Source organism: Meleagris gallopavo, chromosome 4 (assembly GCF_905368555.1).
Source record: "Meleagris gallopavo chromosome 4, MGAL_WU_HG_1.1, whole genome shotgun sequence".
NCBI lineage: Eukaryota > Metazoa > Chordata > Aves > Galliformes > Phasianidae > Meleagris > Meleagris gallopavo.
Window position 1 is genome coordinate 49,120,880 of NC_139407.1, and position 18,402 is coordinate 49,139,281.

Here is an 18,402-nt window from a genome sequence, read left to right on the forward strand (position 1 = left end):
ATTTTCTCCACCGCTGGCAGCAGAGAGCTTGAGCGGCTCCAGCGAATTGAAACACCGAACACTGAGAGGAGGTTTGACGTTTATTTCATTTCCCTGAGTGCATTCACCCCCACCGTTCAACAAGCGGAGACACAAACGACAGAAAACTGAAAACCCGCCCCGAGGCCTGGACGGATGGCGGACAACCGAGCAACCGGCCGAAAGCCAACAGCCCCCAGCGGGCCGGGCGCGGAGAACCGCGGCGCTCCCCGCTGCGGGCGGCAGGACCAACCGCGAGGAGCCGCCCCACACGATCGACCCCTCCCCGCCCCGCCCATCGCGCTGTGACGACAGCAGCGCGCGCCCGGTGGCGGGAGTTGGCGCGAAGGTTGCGGGGAGCGGGGTGGGCGGAAGCCATGGAGTCGGAGGCGTCCCGCTAGCGAGATCACCAACGCCGCCGCCAGCAGCATGGTGAGCGCGCAGAACGGCGCAGCGCCGCCCCGCGCCGCGAGGGCCGGGGCTCTGAGCAAAGGCCGCGGGCCCGGCGCCGCGGGGGCGGCTCCCGCCGTGGGGGGGGGCGGCGTTGCGCAGATCGCGCCGTTGGGGCCGCGTGGCGGTTGCGCGCCTTCCCGGCGCGTGCGGCTGCAGCCCCCGTGCCGCTGGAGCCGTTGGCGCGTGGCGCGGCTCTCTGCTGAGTAGGTCCCGCGCTGAGGTGCGGAGGCCGTCGGTGCTGCGGTTGCGGCGCTCAGGCCGCCGCCCGCGGGCCCGGGTCCCGCGTGTGGAAGAGCACACGGAACCGGCCGCCTTCTGCTTACTATCCTCAGCGGGAGGTGTCCGCGCTTCCTGCCGCCCCCGGACGCAGCGGGGTACCGGCACGGGCCGTGCGCTCGCCCGCTGAGGGCAACGCCTTCCAGCGCTGCTTCCATCCCCCTCAGCGGTGCCTGCCCGGCTGCTGCCCGCCTCTTGTGGTAGGCCGGATACGTGAGAGCGCTTCTGATTCAGCGCAGGGCGCTGTATCGCGTTCGCAGAAAAATAAGTACTTGAAAGTCTGAAAGTAGACGTGATTACCAGTAATGGAGGATGCAGCCCTAATGCGATTGTAACTATAAACACACGTGTGTCCCGATGTGTCCTTTCCAAAGCGCTTCCTGCTTACACAGCCATTATAAGATGAGCTCCTGTATTGTCTGTTGCTCGCATACGTTAGTTTCTGCTCAGGTGGATCTCTGTGCAAGTTCTGTACTGTCTTAACTAAAAAATATTCTACAAAGCCAGGTTGGCTCAACTTAGGTTTTAGACTTTTCACATAGATCTTAATATCTTCTACCCAGTGCTAAGCACTGATGGGCAGTGCTGTCTGTGTCTGCCAACGCTGAGAGCCCTGACAGGAATGACCTGTGGTATTTAAGTCACCAGTTGCCCCACACAGGCTGCTGAAGCTCTGCAGCAGAATAAGGCATTTGCTGCCTCCCTTGCCACCGCTTGTCAGAAAGCTGAACTTCCTGGAAAACCCTCCCTTCCTTCTGGTATTCTGCTTCTGAATGTCCCGCATCTCTCAGTGTTGGTACTTCCTAGAAGAGAGGAAGACTGCCAGCATGGAGAAAGGATGAGTTGCTTCAGTCCGTGTTCTTTTCTTTCCAGTGCTGAAGAGAAGTGGCTGTACAGCCATCAGTGCTGCAGCTGTGGAGATAGAGGCAAAAAAACCCAGCGATGTCAGTATCCCTGTACCCTGCTCTGTGATATTCAGGAGCAGCTGGGGCACGCTGGGATGTAATACTGGGCTCTTACAAGCAGACTTTTATCTTGTAGTGCCCAACAGAAGTGTCCCCTGTCAGATTGGTTCTGCAGCTTATCAGCTGTGCTGAGCTGATGTGTACAACTACACAACGAGTTGATTGGTGGGGAAAGGGATTCAATTTTTACCTAAATTAATTACCTGACCCAGTTCCTGTGTGAAGAGCTGTGCCGGTACAGCTGAGGGGATGTGTGGTGGGGAACAGAGCTATCTGAGCTACCTCTAGCTGAGAGAAACAGTCCTGGGCCACTGCTGTGGCATAAGCTGCTGCATACTTAGAACTGGGATTCTGCTCTAGAAATGCCATACAGTACCTGGGCCTCAGTACCACTGTTAACTTCAGTATAGTTATCCAAGCAGGAATTACTGGTTTAACTGAAGTGATGTTATAGGATTGATTACAGGTAATGCAATTTTTCTGGAGATGCCAGATGTCAGAGCTGATGTTTTTGCAGAACTTGCACGAAAATAGACTGTACATAAGTTTGAGCTATCCTACACAAGCAAGGCGCTTATGGACACCTTTTGGAATACTTCAAATTGTGCTGCTTCCCATTGCAGTCATTGAGCTGAGTTGGTGAAATTCAGTTTTCTATTTCAGGATGTAGATACAAACATATTTGTATGATGTTATTTTGGAAAGTATTCTGCATTATTGGACACTGGTCTTTTAAAACGACTGCTTAAAGAGTTTGATGCTGTTGGGATTGCTCCGTCATCTAAACACTGGAGCAGCTGTTGTTGTGGGAAAAATGTCACAGAAAACCAATATGGAATGTTTATGACTTTTTTTGAACTGAATATTTGCTGAAGTCTTGAAAGTTATCCTGGCAAGCTCTTTGGGTTACCATTCTTTGGTACTAATAACAAATGGGTTTTGCTTTCTATTTCTCCTTAGGAAAATGGGGGTATGCAAATCTTCCAAGAGAAAACATGCAGCCTACTGTGATTCATTGCTGTCTTGTAAGAGTGTGGATTTGAAACAATAGTCAAAATTGGCAAGAGCTAGACTGCAGAGCCAGTAGTGAGGTTGTGCTATTAGGAAGATAGCTGAGCAGGAGGCAGCCCACATGAACACAGCTGTTCAGGCTGTCCTGGTCTTACCTACCTCCCTAATCTAGTGGGAGTGATCAGAAGTATTGAGCCTTGGCTGGGACTGTGGGTAGGTCTCTGCAAAATTTGGTGCTCAGATGTGGCTCAGAATCCTTTATTTGGTAGCTGTGATTTAAGATGCCTCTAAACTGTCACACTAAACAGTAGTTTCATTGACCTTCTCTCTCATTTGTGTGAAACCGCTCCAAGTTATGCATAAGATTGCTGCTGCTGAAGCACCCCGGGGAGCTGCACTAGCATAGCCCCAGCTCTTTAGTTCTTTAGAGGATTGCCTGGGGCAGTCATGCTGGTGAGTGCATCTCCACAGGCACACAGGACACAGCTCCCAGAGGAAGTGTTACGTTGCTATCAGCCTTCTCTCATTTGGGTGAGCATATGCAGTTCTGCCAAACGGTGAACTTGTGTGTGAATGGCATTGTATACCAGCAATATAGTTGGCCACTGGATGTTAAATAGGTAAAACCAGAATGGTGGCTGGCAGTACTGTCTGGGAACCAAGCTCACATAGTGCATCTCCTGGAGTCATTTTGAAAGATGCATATACTGCTTCATTTCTGCAGTAGGTGCAAAGAATTGTCTGGCATCCCTTGATAAATAGCATAAAAATCTTTCTGTTATGAATCTCAGATAAAAACTTCTCTGAAAGATGACTTTATTGTTGCACTGTGATGTACTGGTCTCCCACGCAATTTCAAATTCACCGTCTGTTATAGCCCAGCAATGGCTAACAAGGTTACTTTTCCTTCTGAAGAGTAGGATGACTGGAGGAAATTGGGGGATATATAACTGAAGATTGAAGAAGATGCTACATAGTTGCTGAATTTCCTTTGTAGCTTAGGGCTCTGTAGGTTAGTCACTCATAAGAAGATTGTCAATACGGGAAATGAAAATTTATTACTTAAATAAAATCCTTTATTCAGAAATGGCCTGAAATGGTGGCTTCTGTGTGGTTACATTTACAGTAGTTAATACACTCATGCAGTAATAAAAATACAGAAGGAAAAGTGCTGCTGTTTCTGAGGACTGATAATTTGCAGCCAAGATAACAGTGTCGTGTTAGCACAGGGAAGCAGTTTTGGAATCTGTCGTTGCTATATTACAATAGTACTTTCAAGGAAAAAGCAGTGTGGTGGTGATTGATTGCTTGATAGTTAGAAGATGCTGCTTTGAACAAAGCAAAAAAGTCATGAGATCTGATGAGACAGAAAATAAGCATTTACGTGGTATGATTTAGGCTTTAGCAGTCAAAGAACAGTGATGAAAGTGGAAGAAGCTGGGGCAGGCAGATGAGTTTCATGCATCTCCTTTATTAGGTCTTCATTTCAGAATCCAGGATATGATGGTATTTCCATATAATTTCCATCAGTCCGTAACAAAACAGTCTAATATTAATGCAGATCAGCACACTCAAAGAGTTTTTAGTTAAATTACTAGAATAGAGTTACTAGTGATTTAAGAATAATTATTCACCAGATATTTTAAAGTTATAACTAACATCTATCACTATGAAAATCTCACCTTAATCTAAAGTCAGTTTGATTCGCAGTGTTGTAGTGTTTAAATTATGTTGCTATGTAAAAGATCTAATGAGGACTGTAAGCAGTTTTTCTGTTGTGTTGCCTTATAAGAAGTCAATAATGCTGATAGAGTTATCTGGGCCACGAATCTACTCCATAACTTCTTAGGGTTTTTTTAAGTAGGTGCTTTGCTCAAACATTCTGACTCTGGGGTCAGAATTTCAGAGTGTTAGACTATGGCATGAGAAGTGTATGTAAAATAGCTGAGTGTTGAGAACTGATGCCTCGAGAAGCAGATTCCGTAGATAGAAACGTATACAGTCTTACTGAAGAGGAATTCTTCTCAGTCTACCAGTCTTCATTTGCTGGATCAGTCACATACGCAGGTAAAAAGTAAACAGACTGCATTTCTATGGGAAATAACACTTCTGATTCTAGAAAATCGCTTTAAGCTAAGCATACTAAATAAATCTGTATGTGTCCCATTTTATGCTCTCAAGTTATTTATTCTACTGGTTTTCAGCCCAATAAACTCTGCCAATCCAAATTACGAGGGAACTGATGAGAAAAAAGGAGCCTGATACAGACATAATCATTGATCATGTTTTTATGGAGATTTCATGTTATGCTTTCTTTAGCATTTACTAGTTTACTGGAAGTTCCCTGCAAGAGGGGTAAGACTACCTAGGTGTGTGATAGCTGCTGCTCTCTGATAGGGAATAGTTATCACCTGGGGACGGTAGGGCCCTGAGCCACAGCCCTTACCTGCCATATATTTTGGCCATATCAGAGACTTTGTTTGAAGCTAAAATGGCTGCTGCCCCTGGGGGTGGTGATACTAAGGAGGTACAGATTTTGTGCTTCTTTTTTAATGATGCTGTAATACTAGTTTAATAAAAGCTGTCAGATAGGGCTTTGTGTGGGGGCTGGTGCTTATTTTAATTGTAACTTCAGTCTCTAGTCTTGAGTAGAGCTTTTTATGGTTCTTCTATGATAGGATAAGAAAATATGGTTCCAAAATCCACCTTTTGGAGTCTTATGTTCTTAATATAATTTTCTCTTTATTGAAATCTTAATTTGCTGCTCTGCTAGCTAATTTTTTCAGTGAGATCAGAGTCACTGCCTTAAATTTCTTAGAAGATGGAGGGTATGGTACGTCCTGCCAGGAGGCTGCTTTGTAGCTCCTGGTACTTTTTGTCTTTTCACATTGCACTCTACTTCATGCCTGAGTTGGTCACGTTAACTGCCAAAAACTTTGGGCTCAGTTTGTGATGATTAAGTGGGAAAAAGCGACCCCAGGCAGACATCTGTTTGAAGTCAACTGCATTTCATTGCTAATGAAAGATTCTGAGTATATGAGGTGGCTGTCGAAAGGGGAAAAATACCTTTTTTTGTGACTGAGAGACAAGAGAAAAGCTGTGCAGTGTCTGAGCAGCTGCTTTTAACTGTTTAGTCTTTGTTTTGTAATTTTGAGGAAAAACTTGTAGATCAGCAAATACTGTAACAGGAGCTGCTGAGAGAAAAATATTCGTTCTTTCGAGTGCTCTGCTCTTTTGTGGTGTGAAACTTCTAGGAGTTACTTGTATTTAAAAACTTATGAAAACGTTTGTCCTTTAAATAGGATATCCGGAAATTCTTTGGCGTTGTGCCTCCTGGAAAGCAGCAGGGGTGCCAGGCTGTGAAAAAGAGCGAGAAGATAAAAAACGGGGAAGGAGAATCAAGTGGGAAGAAGAGGGGAAAGGAAACAAAGGTGAGTGTCGCTTTCCTTATTTGTAAGGTGCTTCATTTCTTGATAATGCAATTGTTTGTGTCACTGTTTTTTAAAGTCAGAACTCTAAAAACTTGGAACAGCTTGAAAATCTGGCATTAAAGTGTAGTATTTACTATCAGTATAATTGTCTACTGCTTACTTGGAGCATGCTGAACTTTGTGCAGTTAGTTCCTCATCTCCTCTCCCTTGCCCCTCTTCCACTCCCACCCACGAGTTAGAAAAAGATTGTTCTTAAAAGTAATACTCATAAATAAATAATTTCTGTGAGAAGTCATTTTAAACTCATGAATTTAAGCTGATTAAAGGCTGGGAGGACCTGTTTGCTGGTTGAGCCAATGAATTGTTTCTTTTAGGTGAAGAGTTCACCCAGTGAAGATGTTCCCAAACAAAAGCAGGCATACAAGAAAAAAAGAATAATCTATGATTCAGGTGATGTTCACAGAATACTCCTTTCTATCTTTTGCATAACGGTGGATTAGGTAAATGCTCATCTGATAGAAAGCTGTGCTTAGTTTGTTGTAAATGCAATTAAAAGCACTTTATGGGCAGCCCTGCTAGGAGAGGGAGGTATCTTTGAATGCGCCGGTGATTTTTATTGCTTCACTGTAATAATTGTTTGATAGTTAAAAATGATGGATGAGAGAAATGTGTGCCTTGCGTGTGCATTTCTAACAAAACCTCAGTTTAAAAAGTAAAATAAAAACTACGCTAAATAGCCAATTCTATTAAAATTCCAGAACTTCGTGGTTATGAAGATACATATAGACTATGGGGATTTTTATTTTTTCCTGCCCTGTTAGGATAAATAACACCATACACTGGATACATGTGACTGGTTGTGTACTGTAACTTTACAATTGCATAAACGTATTATAGGAGACTTTAAAAATACTATACTGTATTTCAGTATGTGTCTGAGGTCTGGTATGTTTCAATCCCATAGTTTTAAATTTATCATCTGGAACATATTTCTTCTGTTATTTAAAACACTGATCATAATTTGCTAAAAATATTGTGTGTAATAATAAGGAAAACACCTTTTATAGCACTCATAAACTAAAACCAAACAAATAAATAGCAACAAAGAATCACAAACAATTAACCTGTCAGATTAGTGAAATTAAAATAGGGTTTTTGAACTTCTGCATTATTCCTATCTGTGATATCATTTAATCTCTGGCTGGCTTCTGAACATCTGTGAAACTGTCAAACTGACAGCAGGAGTTTCTGCAGTTCTTCTACTGAAGACTTTATCTTGAAATTTTAGTGACTTGGTAGAAATTAGATACTTCTGCAGAAGAAAAGGGGTGACTCGCGTCTGTCAGAATGATGCCATTATAAGCAGGCAGATGTGTTCAAATACACTGTTTTGCAAACAACTTGTTGTAGGGAATAGCAGTAGAAATATTTCTGTTTAGAGTTGGAGTGCAAAGGTAATACATAATTCATAATTCAACTTCTACCTTTAAATATTTGCACAATTTCACTTTAGTGCAGTTATTGTCAGATATTGCTAATTTTTGCCCATTAAAAGTAGGAGAAGAGAAATACTGCTCCGAGTTCATAAAGATGGAGAAGGTTTTTTTGTTTTTTTTTTTTTAAGAGAATGAAGTCAATTGGGCATGGATTTTTTTCAATATATTTTTATATACATTTTCTGTTATTGTAATTTTAATTATATATTTGGATTTAATGTGGAAAAAGCTAGGCTTTGAAGTGTAACTTTCTGTTAAACATGCTAGTTGTGTCTGCTGCTTCAGCTTGTCCTGCATACTTATTTGGATGTTGGCATATATCATCTTCATTGGGATAGGTTTGTCCTCCTGGCAGCTTTTGGGATGTAGAGGATGTTGAGCTGAGTGGCAGCCTACCGGTGTTCTGCTGAGAAATCAAGGAATACAACCTCATTTATCTGCTCTAGCCTGTTGATAGCTTTTTGAAATAGGTATTGTGGAATAAGCCAACACAGTAGAATGGCTTGTAAGTTTAATCTGGCTAATGAATCTATGCTGAAGGTCCATTGTGATGAGGTGTGGATGGTTTTTATAGGTTTTATTTTTAAAACTTGTTGTGATAATCTGACAGTTGTATTCATTTTCAGGAGGGATTTTAGGCAGATGCAGCCATTCTTAAATGTTTAACAACATTTCCTTACTCTTAACAAACAACGAAAAATTTAGAAGAATGAGGCTGTGCTCTGACCTTCCATGTAATACCTTTTTCTAACACAGCTGATTGTATATGAACACATCAACTGATGTTAGAAGATTTATTACTTAAAGTCTATATTGTATATGGAAGAAATATATATTTATGCTGTGGTCAAAATACAGATTCAGAAGAGGAGGTGCAGTCTGTGAAAAAAACCAAGAAGACATCAGAGAAGAAAGCAGCGACTCCAAAACTTGGTAAAGTTCTAAAGCAGCATCCTGTTGTCTATGTTTCAGAGACAGGTAATGGAAATGTGATGCTTCATGTGCAGTTGTAGTGGGGTGGGTTGCATCATAGGGTTGTTTGACTGATGTACTCTTAAATACTTGTAATAAGACCTCATATGGAGATCAAAAGATTGTTTTCCTTAAGCTAACAAAAAGCACTTCTGAATTTTAGTCTCTGCTATTGTGGAGAGCAGTGTAATTCTGAGTAGTGATTTGAATGAGGCATGTGACTTCACAAGCTGGAATTTTTCTATTTGTTTCATAGCTCTAGAGGAGGCAATTATGTAGAAATGTCTTTTTCATATCATTAAGCTGTTCAGTAGCACATTTTGTGAAATGGCTGTTGGTTACCATAAGAAGGCTTGAAAATCTGGATTTTCATTTAAATTTTTGTATGATTTTCCATGTCTTTAAACTTTGCAGAATATATTGGTGATTGCAAAAAAGAAAAACCCTTCTTTTCCTCTCTCTCTCTTTGTTTTTTTTAAAAAAAAAAATATATATATTATTTGACTGTTGGCCTCTTAGGAAGAACAGGACTTGGAAAAACCAGTGGTAAAAAAAAACTTGCATATGCCATGTATATACCATGCTTGTCTCTCTTGGATTTCAGCTTTCTAAATTATGGAACTGTTTTTGCTTGTTATGGGAATGAGTTGATATAACTAACCATTAATTATCATTAACCATTTTTGATCACTTACAAGTCTTCTGTTGCCTTTTGGAAAAAAATATTCAGTGATTAACCACTATATCCTGAGCAGAATTTTTGCTTAGGTTTAGTCTTCTCTTTAGAAACCGTAGAATTGAACCAAAATTAAAATCTTAACTCAAGCTATAAGTAAAACCCTTCAATGGGAAAGTAAGGACAGACTTTCTTTGTAAGGTGATTGCATGTTAATTTGTTGTGGTTGTTTGTATAGTCACTGTTCCTTAGCATAACTTCTCAGTGTTGCTTTTTGTGTGACTGTCCTTTCAGGTTTTCTTTGTTCTATCATGAAGCTGTTTTGTTTACAGCTAGTTACTTCTTCACATCATGCAGTTTCCTTTATTAAATTTGAGATGTTATGGAGAAGTTGCTGGTATTGGCTAGTATTGGTTGACAGGTAAACAGCAGCTTATGTAGACTTGTCTTATTTGTGAATTGAGCATATTCAGGTTTTGTGAACTCTGAAATTTGTCTGTGGAAGCGAATTAACAACTGTTCTGGTGTTTAATTTAATACTTCAGTACATTTGGGGATAGACTTCATTTGGCATCTGAAAACATTCGGCTGAGTGTATGTGAATGCATGTGTTGTCATGTGAAGAGTTTTGGTTTTTTTCCTGAGAGTATTTGATATATTTGCAAGGATTTTTGCAACTTTTGGTTATGTTTTTATTAGTAATTGTTCTCCCATTGCATTTTCTGTAAGAGATCTCTTAGTGGCACTTAAGGGTTATGACTGTATATGCAGGCAAAAAGAATCCAGTTATTAAAATTGTGACACTTATTAAGGTTCTGATTCCTGATTGACTGAATAACACAGATTGAAAGCATCTTAAATTTGATTGAGTTTCTCTTTGTAAGGTAAAGACTAAAAGTGTTTTGCTTCTGAATGGTGCACTGCTCAGAGCTGAGAGCTACTCACTTTAAATCTTACCTTGTTACATTAGTTCTTTTCAGATTTGCTTTTATCATGAGTATATTTTTCTGCAGTGGAGCTACTGTAACTTCACATTGATTTTGTTGTAATGCAAACAAACTTAAGTATTTTGATGTCACATACTGGTTACCATACTCAGATCGCCTGTGCAAAAGCAACTGTAGTATTTCCCCACAGTTACAACACTGTACGGGCAGACTTTGGTCACAGAGGTATTTCTTATGTTTGCAGGGTATCTGCCTACATCTTATTCCATGCTTCATCTAGTCTGAGTTTAGTTAAGGCTTTAACTATCAGGTCTTACACATTTGTTTTGTGCTCTAGAGATCTTTACTAGCTGCAGTTCTTTCCCAGTATAGATTCCTAGAAACTGATTAAAGCCTGTGCAGTGTTGAAACCAAACCTTCTTGGATAAAACATGTTTTGTGTTAGATTTCCAGTTCTTCTGTTAACCCTCTGAGTTTTGTTTGCTATGGCATCCAATTAGAGGTGTGACTCAGCTGGCTTTTTCCTTTGCTCTGCCTCTTTCCTCCTCCGGGCTGTCTTCATAATTTCTGTTTCTAAGATGGATTGTACTTATTTTACTTGTCCTAGATATTTGACCTGGCATTTAGCTGTACTGTATGATGTGTTGAGATGAACTCAATTTGCTAAGCTATCCCAAACATTTTTCCCATCTCGCTTGTTCCAATCTTTTATTCAAAACTTAATTTCATTTGATACTTTTCCTAATAAATTATAAAGGATATTTAATAGCATTGACCTCAAAATAGATAAATGATTGGATTCCTGGAGGACAAAAAGCATTGATTAGGTTCATGATGCAATTCTAGGTGGTGTAATCAAGCTTTTCTTCATAGGGATATAATGGGAGTGCTGGTAGAGGTTATTAGTGAAATCCCTGAAAACCATGGATCAAGGTTGCTCTTATCTAAAGACTGTTAAGTACACACAAGGTTGACTTAGTCTATGTCTGAAACAACACCTTTATAATCTTGAGACTTAACTCTTGATTTTTGTTTGTACTGAATCTGTATAAACTGTTTCTTCAGCTTATTGGAGTTCAGGAGAGATTTCTGTCAAGTGTGTGACCCAGCCATTTGCTTGGGATAAATATCTTTTAAAAGAATAGGAGTGTAGAAAAGATACTAATGACGTAGCCTTGGAGAACACTGAGTTTGGAGCAGTGACCTCAGAAATGATTGAGAAAGTCTTCTGGTATCGAGTAGTCATTAGGAACTCGGTAATCAGTTATCTCAACCAATTTTTATTTTCTTTTTGATCTCATTTGAAATTTCTTGTGATTACTTGAATTTCATTGTGGGATCTCGTGTGTAACTCTGTGGGATCTCGTGTGTAACTCTGTGGGATCTCGTGTGTAACTCTGTGGGATCTCGTGTGTAACTCTGTGGGATCTCGTGTGTAACTCTGTGGGATCCAGTTTTCTTAAATACTGTTGCAGGAATTAGTATCTGGTTTGTGTAAGAGTAGAAGTATTAGCTTGTGAAGTTTATTCACTTATTCTAGAAAGGTAAAAATAAAGCAGGAGTAATTGTTCTCTGGTTCTGTAAGAAATACTTTGTTATTGAAACAAACTTACTGCTTATTTGAATTAATGATAGCCAGGGGTGAAGTGAAGCTATTCTGGCAGGTAGCAAGGAGTGGTGGGGTGGGGAAGCCTGCCTTGTGGTAGAACAGTCGAGGGGATTGGGAAAAATCCAAATGTTTGTTGTACTTGTTAAATAGTGTTATTTTAAAGAAGTGTGGAACCTTGGATTTTGTTTGTGGAAGATGACCTGTTGTTATGATGCAATGAACCTTACCTGGTTTCATCATAAGTGGCCATTTGGCAGGAATTGTGACTTAATTTGCTTTTAGTGAACAATAATCTTTCTTATATACCGTGCAACAGTATTTTTGCATGTGTAGCAATTGCTTTGACAATCTGAATATTGTATTTTTTTTTAAAAGCCTTATTCTAGGTGCTAGGCTGGATTACTCATGAAGTTAGGAAAATAGAAGTTGGTAGAAAGTGAGTAGGATGGCAGGTTACTGGAACGCCATTCCTCAAGGATTAAAATATAGGGCAAAAAAAAACATAGCTTGCCAGTGTGTTGGCTGAATGTCAACTCTTTTCATACAGAGGATATCAAGAGAAGACAGGAAAAAAATGGGTAAATGCTGGTGCTAGTGACCAAAAATCTCCCAAATCCAGCCACTAGTTCAAACTAGCAGCAGATAGTCAGTGAATAAACATGTTTCACATTGAAACATCTCATAGGGAAGTAAAAAATCTCACTATATAATGAAAGGGAACTTCCCTGAGCTCGAAGACATGGATTGTTTAAAAAAAAGCCTGCCTAGCTCTTAAGATGTAGTTATTGTTAAAGGAGCCATGAGTTGCAGTTTGGAGTAGTACTTCCCCATTCCTATACAGTGACCTTTACCTCTCCTAAGGTGTGGTTTCACATGAAATATGTTTTCTTAAATAAAATTTTATTAACCCTGTTAGGTTTTTGAAGAAGCTTTATAGTGAAAACTTAGTTTTGCATTTGGAAAGTAGTATTACAGCTCCTCCTTGTTTTACAAATATCAGTTTTAAGGTTTCTGAGCACGTATTTGAGTTGTACCCTCTTGAATTTTCTTCAAGGTTCTTCCTCCACCTTGTTTCTTTGACAGCACTGAATGTTCTTATCATGCAGGTAACTTCAGGCAATAAACCAGAACAAGAAGCTTCATTGTGTGGAGGGGACTTGTATCTGCTTTGGGAAAATAGAGCTGCTCTTATGGTGATACTAACCAGGTCCTTATGGTGAAACTAATCAGTTCAAGTGCATCAAGCTCTCTGTAATGAACTGGAAAGTGTTAATGGACCGATAACTTGTGATTGCATGCCAGGGTGATACGTGCAGCAGTTTCTATGGCACTGTGCTTATTTAATTTAAAGGGAGTTGCTCTAATTAGTGGTTTGCAGATTATTTATGGTGATGATCATTTATTTTAGATTTAAAAATATATCAGAAAGCAGATTATTTTAATGGCACCAAAATGTCTTACTAGACACGTTTGTAAAAACGGAAGTGTGCATATTTGACTAAGAGTTTCATTTGGAATTTACTGGATGAAAGAGTTTTAATGGTTATATAGTTTGGCACTGAAGTGTATAACTCCATTTAGGTGTGGCAGTTATTCCATTAAGGTTCTGGCATCCCAGAACCCTTTTTCCTTAGTGAAAAATATAACAATTTCTTGAAATTATGTCTGCTAACTGGAAAATCCCAACAGATGTAAATTAATTTCTGAAGAATGGTACTTGAATGGTTCTGGTAGACTTTTAAATTTTTATAACAGAATGGAACCTTGACATGAGAATATAGGCAGAGCACTAACAATTGTGGTTTAAAGTACATGTTTGTAGTAAGTCTGAAATCAATCAGCTTGTTGACAAATGACACTGGAAATCTAAATGACTACACAAACCAGTTTTTGAAATATGCAGTGGAACTACTGTGATTTTAGATGAGGGTGATAGAGAATACATTTTTAGGAGAGACAGTTATCATAGCTTTCTTAAAGGTTCACCTTGAGCAAAAGTTGAATACAAAACGCAGAGTCCTAACTTGTGTTGGAACTGTTAATTACTGGTAAACCCTGAACTTCAGCGTGGCTGTAATACCTACTGCAAGTCCTTAAGGACAGGAGCCATCTGAAGTCCTTGTGCAGATGTAGCACCACTAAAACTGACGAATATCCAGTGTTGTCATCTTACACAAGTAGTGGAGGTATAGTGACTTTTGGGAAGGATGCTATCCTTTAGCTGTATATAGAAGGCCTTTATGTGATAATCTGCAAGCTTTTATGTTTAACATATGTTTTTCCTACTACATACTGCTTATTCCTTGTATAGATGCACTGCTCGTGTTTGGAGTCGGTATTAAAACCAAGCACTAACAAGCAGTTGCAAATGGGCTGCAGGAGTTAATTAACTAACCTCGTTGTGCTGCTATAAAATGGAAGTCAGGTATGTTCAGGTGTCACAGAATGGTTTTTAAACCCATCCAGGATGTAACAGTTCTTGGTTGTTGCTAGGGCAGCTTGTTCCTGTAAATTACCTGGCGCAGAAGAGACCCTGCTTCATGTGTAGTGTTTGTATCAAAAATAATTAAAAGCAATCTCCTGGCTGTCATGCACATCTGTTCCATTAATCACACGAGTGTCTTTCTCTTTGTAACATCTACTTAATTTCCAGAAAGCTCAACTAAAATACGTGTCCTCAGCTTGTGTTTAAGTCTTCAGAGGTAATGCTAGAAAAAAACCCAAACCTCAGATGTATTTCTTCTGTGTATGCATTCCTTTTATAGCACACACAAAATGTGTGGATATAAACAGCAAATATTATTCTGATAGTAGTGTGCTGCTATACCAATGTTCTGCGAAATAAAAGTCATCTACTTGGTGATAAAATGAATTCACATTTCTTAGCCTTAGTTGGGGGCAGGGACTTCTGCAATCCCATCTCAACTGTTCACCTAGAAATTTCTGTAAAGCAGGGCTATGAAAATGCTGCTAATCTGCAACTGACCTATTCTGTCAGCTGAATTCAAAACTTTCCTCTTTGTTTTCCCAGAAATTGTTGTCTAGTTTCTGTGAGTGGGAATGTCTTCCTCCCATTTTTGTAGCACAGAACTGGTCATATGGTGAGAAACAGTGATCTGAGCAGTCCGGTAGTGATGCTGGCACTCCCCTAATACTTTTAAGGCTGTAAATTAGGTCACCTTTGTGTCTGTAAGGGCACTGTAAGTGTACAGCTGATTAATCAACCATGCTGTTGAGTTCTGTGGCAGTAGGCATGCACAAGGAAGAGGTGTTAAAGTGTTAGTGAAAAAGTCCAAGTTCTTACATGCTGGAAATAAGCGAGGGATGCCTGGAGATAAGGTAGACTTCTGATGTTTTGGGAAGTTCATGAACCCAGGATGAAACCAGCCCGAGGACCTGTCTGATAAAGCATCTGTTGGATCTGACAGTCTGATTGGCTTTGTTTCCTAATGACCATTTTAGTGTTCTTGTCCATCTTTCTCTATTTACATTTATATGTGGCTTTCCAGAAGTGCTGTCTCTTGTTCTTGCTGAGCACTTGCAGTGTGTAAATGCTTCCAATTCTGTTGTTTCTAGGAAGAACATAATTAAAGCAGAGCTTCAGTCATCCATGATGCTTAGTAGTGGCATCATAAATGACTCAAATCCACATCCTTTTTAATTAAAAGTTAATTATATTTACCCTACTTCCCTCTAATTGAGGGAAAGCAATATCCTGTTGTTTTTTTTATATTGCTATTTAAGTGGTTACAAGTGAATAAGGAAAAAAACTCAATCTTGCATGCAGATTATGTGATAGCAGTGGTAAATAAAGATTCTTTTCCAGCTTGGTAGCAGTCTTTAGATTTAAAAAAAAAAAAAAAAAAAAAAGGCTTTCATGGTTGGTCAGCTGAATGTCTTTTTCTTGAACAAGTGAATGTAATTATTTTCACATGAACTTGTTTTTACTAATAAGTGCATTTTGCTCCTGCAAATGTATTTTCTCATTTAAACTAGAAATAGCAAAAGAAGCAAAATTCTGAAACTGGGTTTGAGATGAGCAGTCTCATATCCAGAGCTCACGCTGCTGTAGCTTAGGAGCCTAAAGCATTTGGTGTCTGACTCTCCCAGATAGATAATAGTTGAAGTGAGCTAAATGGCAATAAAGGATCTACGGCTGCCTGAGCAAAATGCGTAATTGGCTGAGAATAGTGAAGCTTTCAGAGGGACCTGGGCTTCAGTTTTGTCTTTCATATATTGCCTCATGAATTGAATTGGCTGAAATTCCATTTTCTGCTAGATAATTTTTTTTATTTTTATTTTTTTATCTTCGGGCATTCTTCATTGAACCGCTGAACCAATTTCTTCCCTTGCAGTACTTTGCTCTATTTTTCTTTCTCTGAACTTTTACTGGAATAGTCAGTATCCCTGTTGATTTATGTTATGTGCTGCTTAGTAAGTGACCAGGGGCAGGAAGTTACAGCTGATGCTTAAAACGCTTGGGCTGCCTCCACCTATTGAGAAACAGTGAACCAGAAGTGAAGATCTATAATTTGTGTTTGTATAAAATAGAGATAGCAAGTATACAATCTAATTTAAACTTAGAGAAGTGATAAAGAAAACAATTTTTTTTGCATGAGAAATATGGGAGTTTAACTTAGTGGCTGAAAAATGAATGTATGACAGCAATAGTAATGTGGATTTAAATGTAATTATAAAGCAGCTTAGAATGTTTTTGTGCATGATGAGCTGTGTGAGCGGTCAAAACATCTACATCTTGAGAAGTAAAACCAGACTTCAGTTAGGGGCATGCAAATAAGACTGCCTCTGTTTCTTGCCAGTCAGTGAGCCTTATTCCTTTTGTATTGCCTGCTCACTTCAGGGCTTTACTTGCAGTTTGCTTCTTATGCCTTTCGTGCTCTGAATTCTTAGAGGATTTCACAAGAAACTGCTTTTATCGTTAATCAAAAAGTTTGTCCAGGGATGCTTTTCTTCTGTGGTGTTACATCAATCTGATGGTTTGGCAGTGGTATCCGTAGCTTTTTGTATGCTTCAGTGATAGGGTTTCATTTGTATAACTGTCAGCAGGACTTCACAAGGTGACACACAAACTCTTTGAAGTCCTTGGTGATCTTTTTTGTTGATTTGACTGTGTGAAGAGTTTGGATCCAGAATGAATGGAAGACTATCAAGCTTTCTTTCATTGCTAGGAAAACAATGTACGTGGTTGATGGCCCTACCTGTGGCAGGGAGTTGGAGATTTGTGATCCTTGAGGTCCCTTTCAACCCGGGCCATTCTGTGATGTTATGAATCCTAAGAGCTAAAATTGAGTTCTGTTTTTGTTCAGTGATCTGTGAGCTAATACTTATTGCTACTGTGTATACTGCTTCCTCTGCCTCTTGTGTTCGGCGGTGTCATTTTTTTTTATTAATTGAAAAATCTGGTTTTGTATGTTGAGCTCCTGTGTGATTCCTGCTTTCTCTGAAATGGCTGCATTTCTTTGAGATTCCTGCTTCTGGGTGTACTGGGAGGACAGCGAGTTTAACTGCAGAAATACAGAGGATAGGGGATAGCTCCTAGAATCTGTGACTAAGCAGAGATAGTTTAACAGCATGTTTTGCTAAAGCACTCACAAGGTGTGAGCAGGACTTGACAAATAACTAAGTAATTATTCATACCCTATAATCATATGTGAGAATCTACTGTGGGTGCTTGTAAGTATGGTGTTCTACAGTGTTCAAAGCATACATTAGGTGATCTACTAACGAATACTACAAACCAATGAAACACAAAGCTAGATTGATTTTACATATGTTATTTCAAGAGTTGTGCTGTGCAGTTGAATGACAGTTCAGATTTCAGTGACCTGTGTTTCTGTTTGTATGCTACCTTATGTAAGAGAAGGCACTCTGGAGACCTTTCTAAATTAGAAGGAATATATTTATGCAGGTTGCAGACTTCTGTAGCTTTATTTTAGCAATCAATTTATTCAGACTTAGCTATGCTATTTAGATGCTAAATATTATGTTATGGAATGTGGCTATTTATTTTTCCTCTTTTGCTTCAAATCAACTTCTAAACATGCCTAGTATTTTCTTAGGGTCTGTGTTAATGCAACCTGAGCAAGTAATTCTCTAGACATTAAGAGAGCCACGTGTCAGAAGTAATATAATATTCTTCATATTTAGATGAAGAGGATGACTTTGTCAACAAGAGAATTTCCCTGAAACCAAAGGAGAATGGGGCATCAGCAATCAGTTGTCCAGGAACAGCAGCAGTGAAAAAAGCAGATGTAAAGGCACAGGCTAAAGCCAAACCATTATCTCCGGTGAAACTGACTCCCACCTCAGCTCTTGATTACTTTGGGACAAGAAGTGTCCAGCGATCAGAAAAGAAACTGGTAGCGAGTAAAAGGAAGGAAGTGAGTACTGATGGTGTTCCTTTAGGTTGCTGGTGTGTCTGAATGCAGGACAAAATGGCTTACTTAATGGCCTTCAGAAGATTCTTCTTTTTGTATTGCTTAAAGTTACTTTTTCATAACCACTCAAGTGTAAGGGCAATTTTGACA

At 39.7% G+C, this 18,402-nt stretch overlaps 1 protein-coding gene across 2 annotated transcripts in view; it reads left to right on the top strand.

Annotated features, from left to right (window-relative positions):
* The first annotated feature begins 290 nt into the window (after positions 1 to 290).
* Positions 291 to 18,402, top strand: part of RFC1 (replication factor C subunit 1) — a 37,530-nt gene continuing 19,418 nt past the window's right edge. The window contains exons 1-5 of one of the 2 annotated variants that reach the window (XM_085223302.1): positions 291 to 450; positions 6,026 to 6,154; positions 6,529 to 6,604; positions 8,509 to 8,628; positions 18,023 to 18,255. In XM_085223302.1, coding sequence (XP_085079428.1) covers positions 448 to 450; positions 6,026 to 6,154; positions 6,529 to 6,604; positions 8,509 to 8,628; positions 18,023 to 18,255 — 561 coding nt within the window. In that variant the 5' untranslated portion in view covers positions 291 to 447. The remainder of the gene's footprint in view (positions 451 to 6,025; positions 6,155 to 6,528; positions 6,605 to 8,508; positions 8,629 to 18,022; positions 18,256 to 18,402) is intronic. The other variant, XM_085223303.1, reaches the window with a different exon arrangement.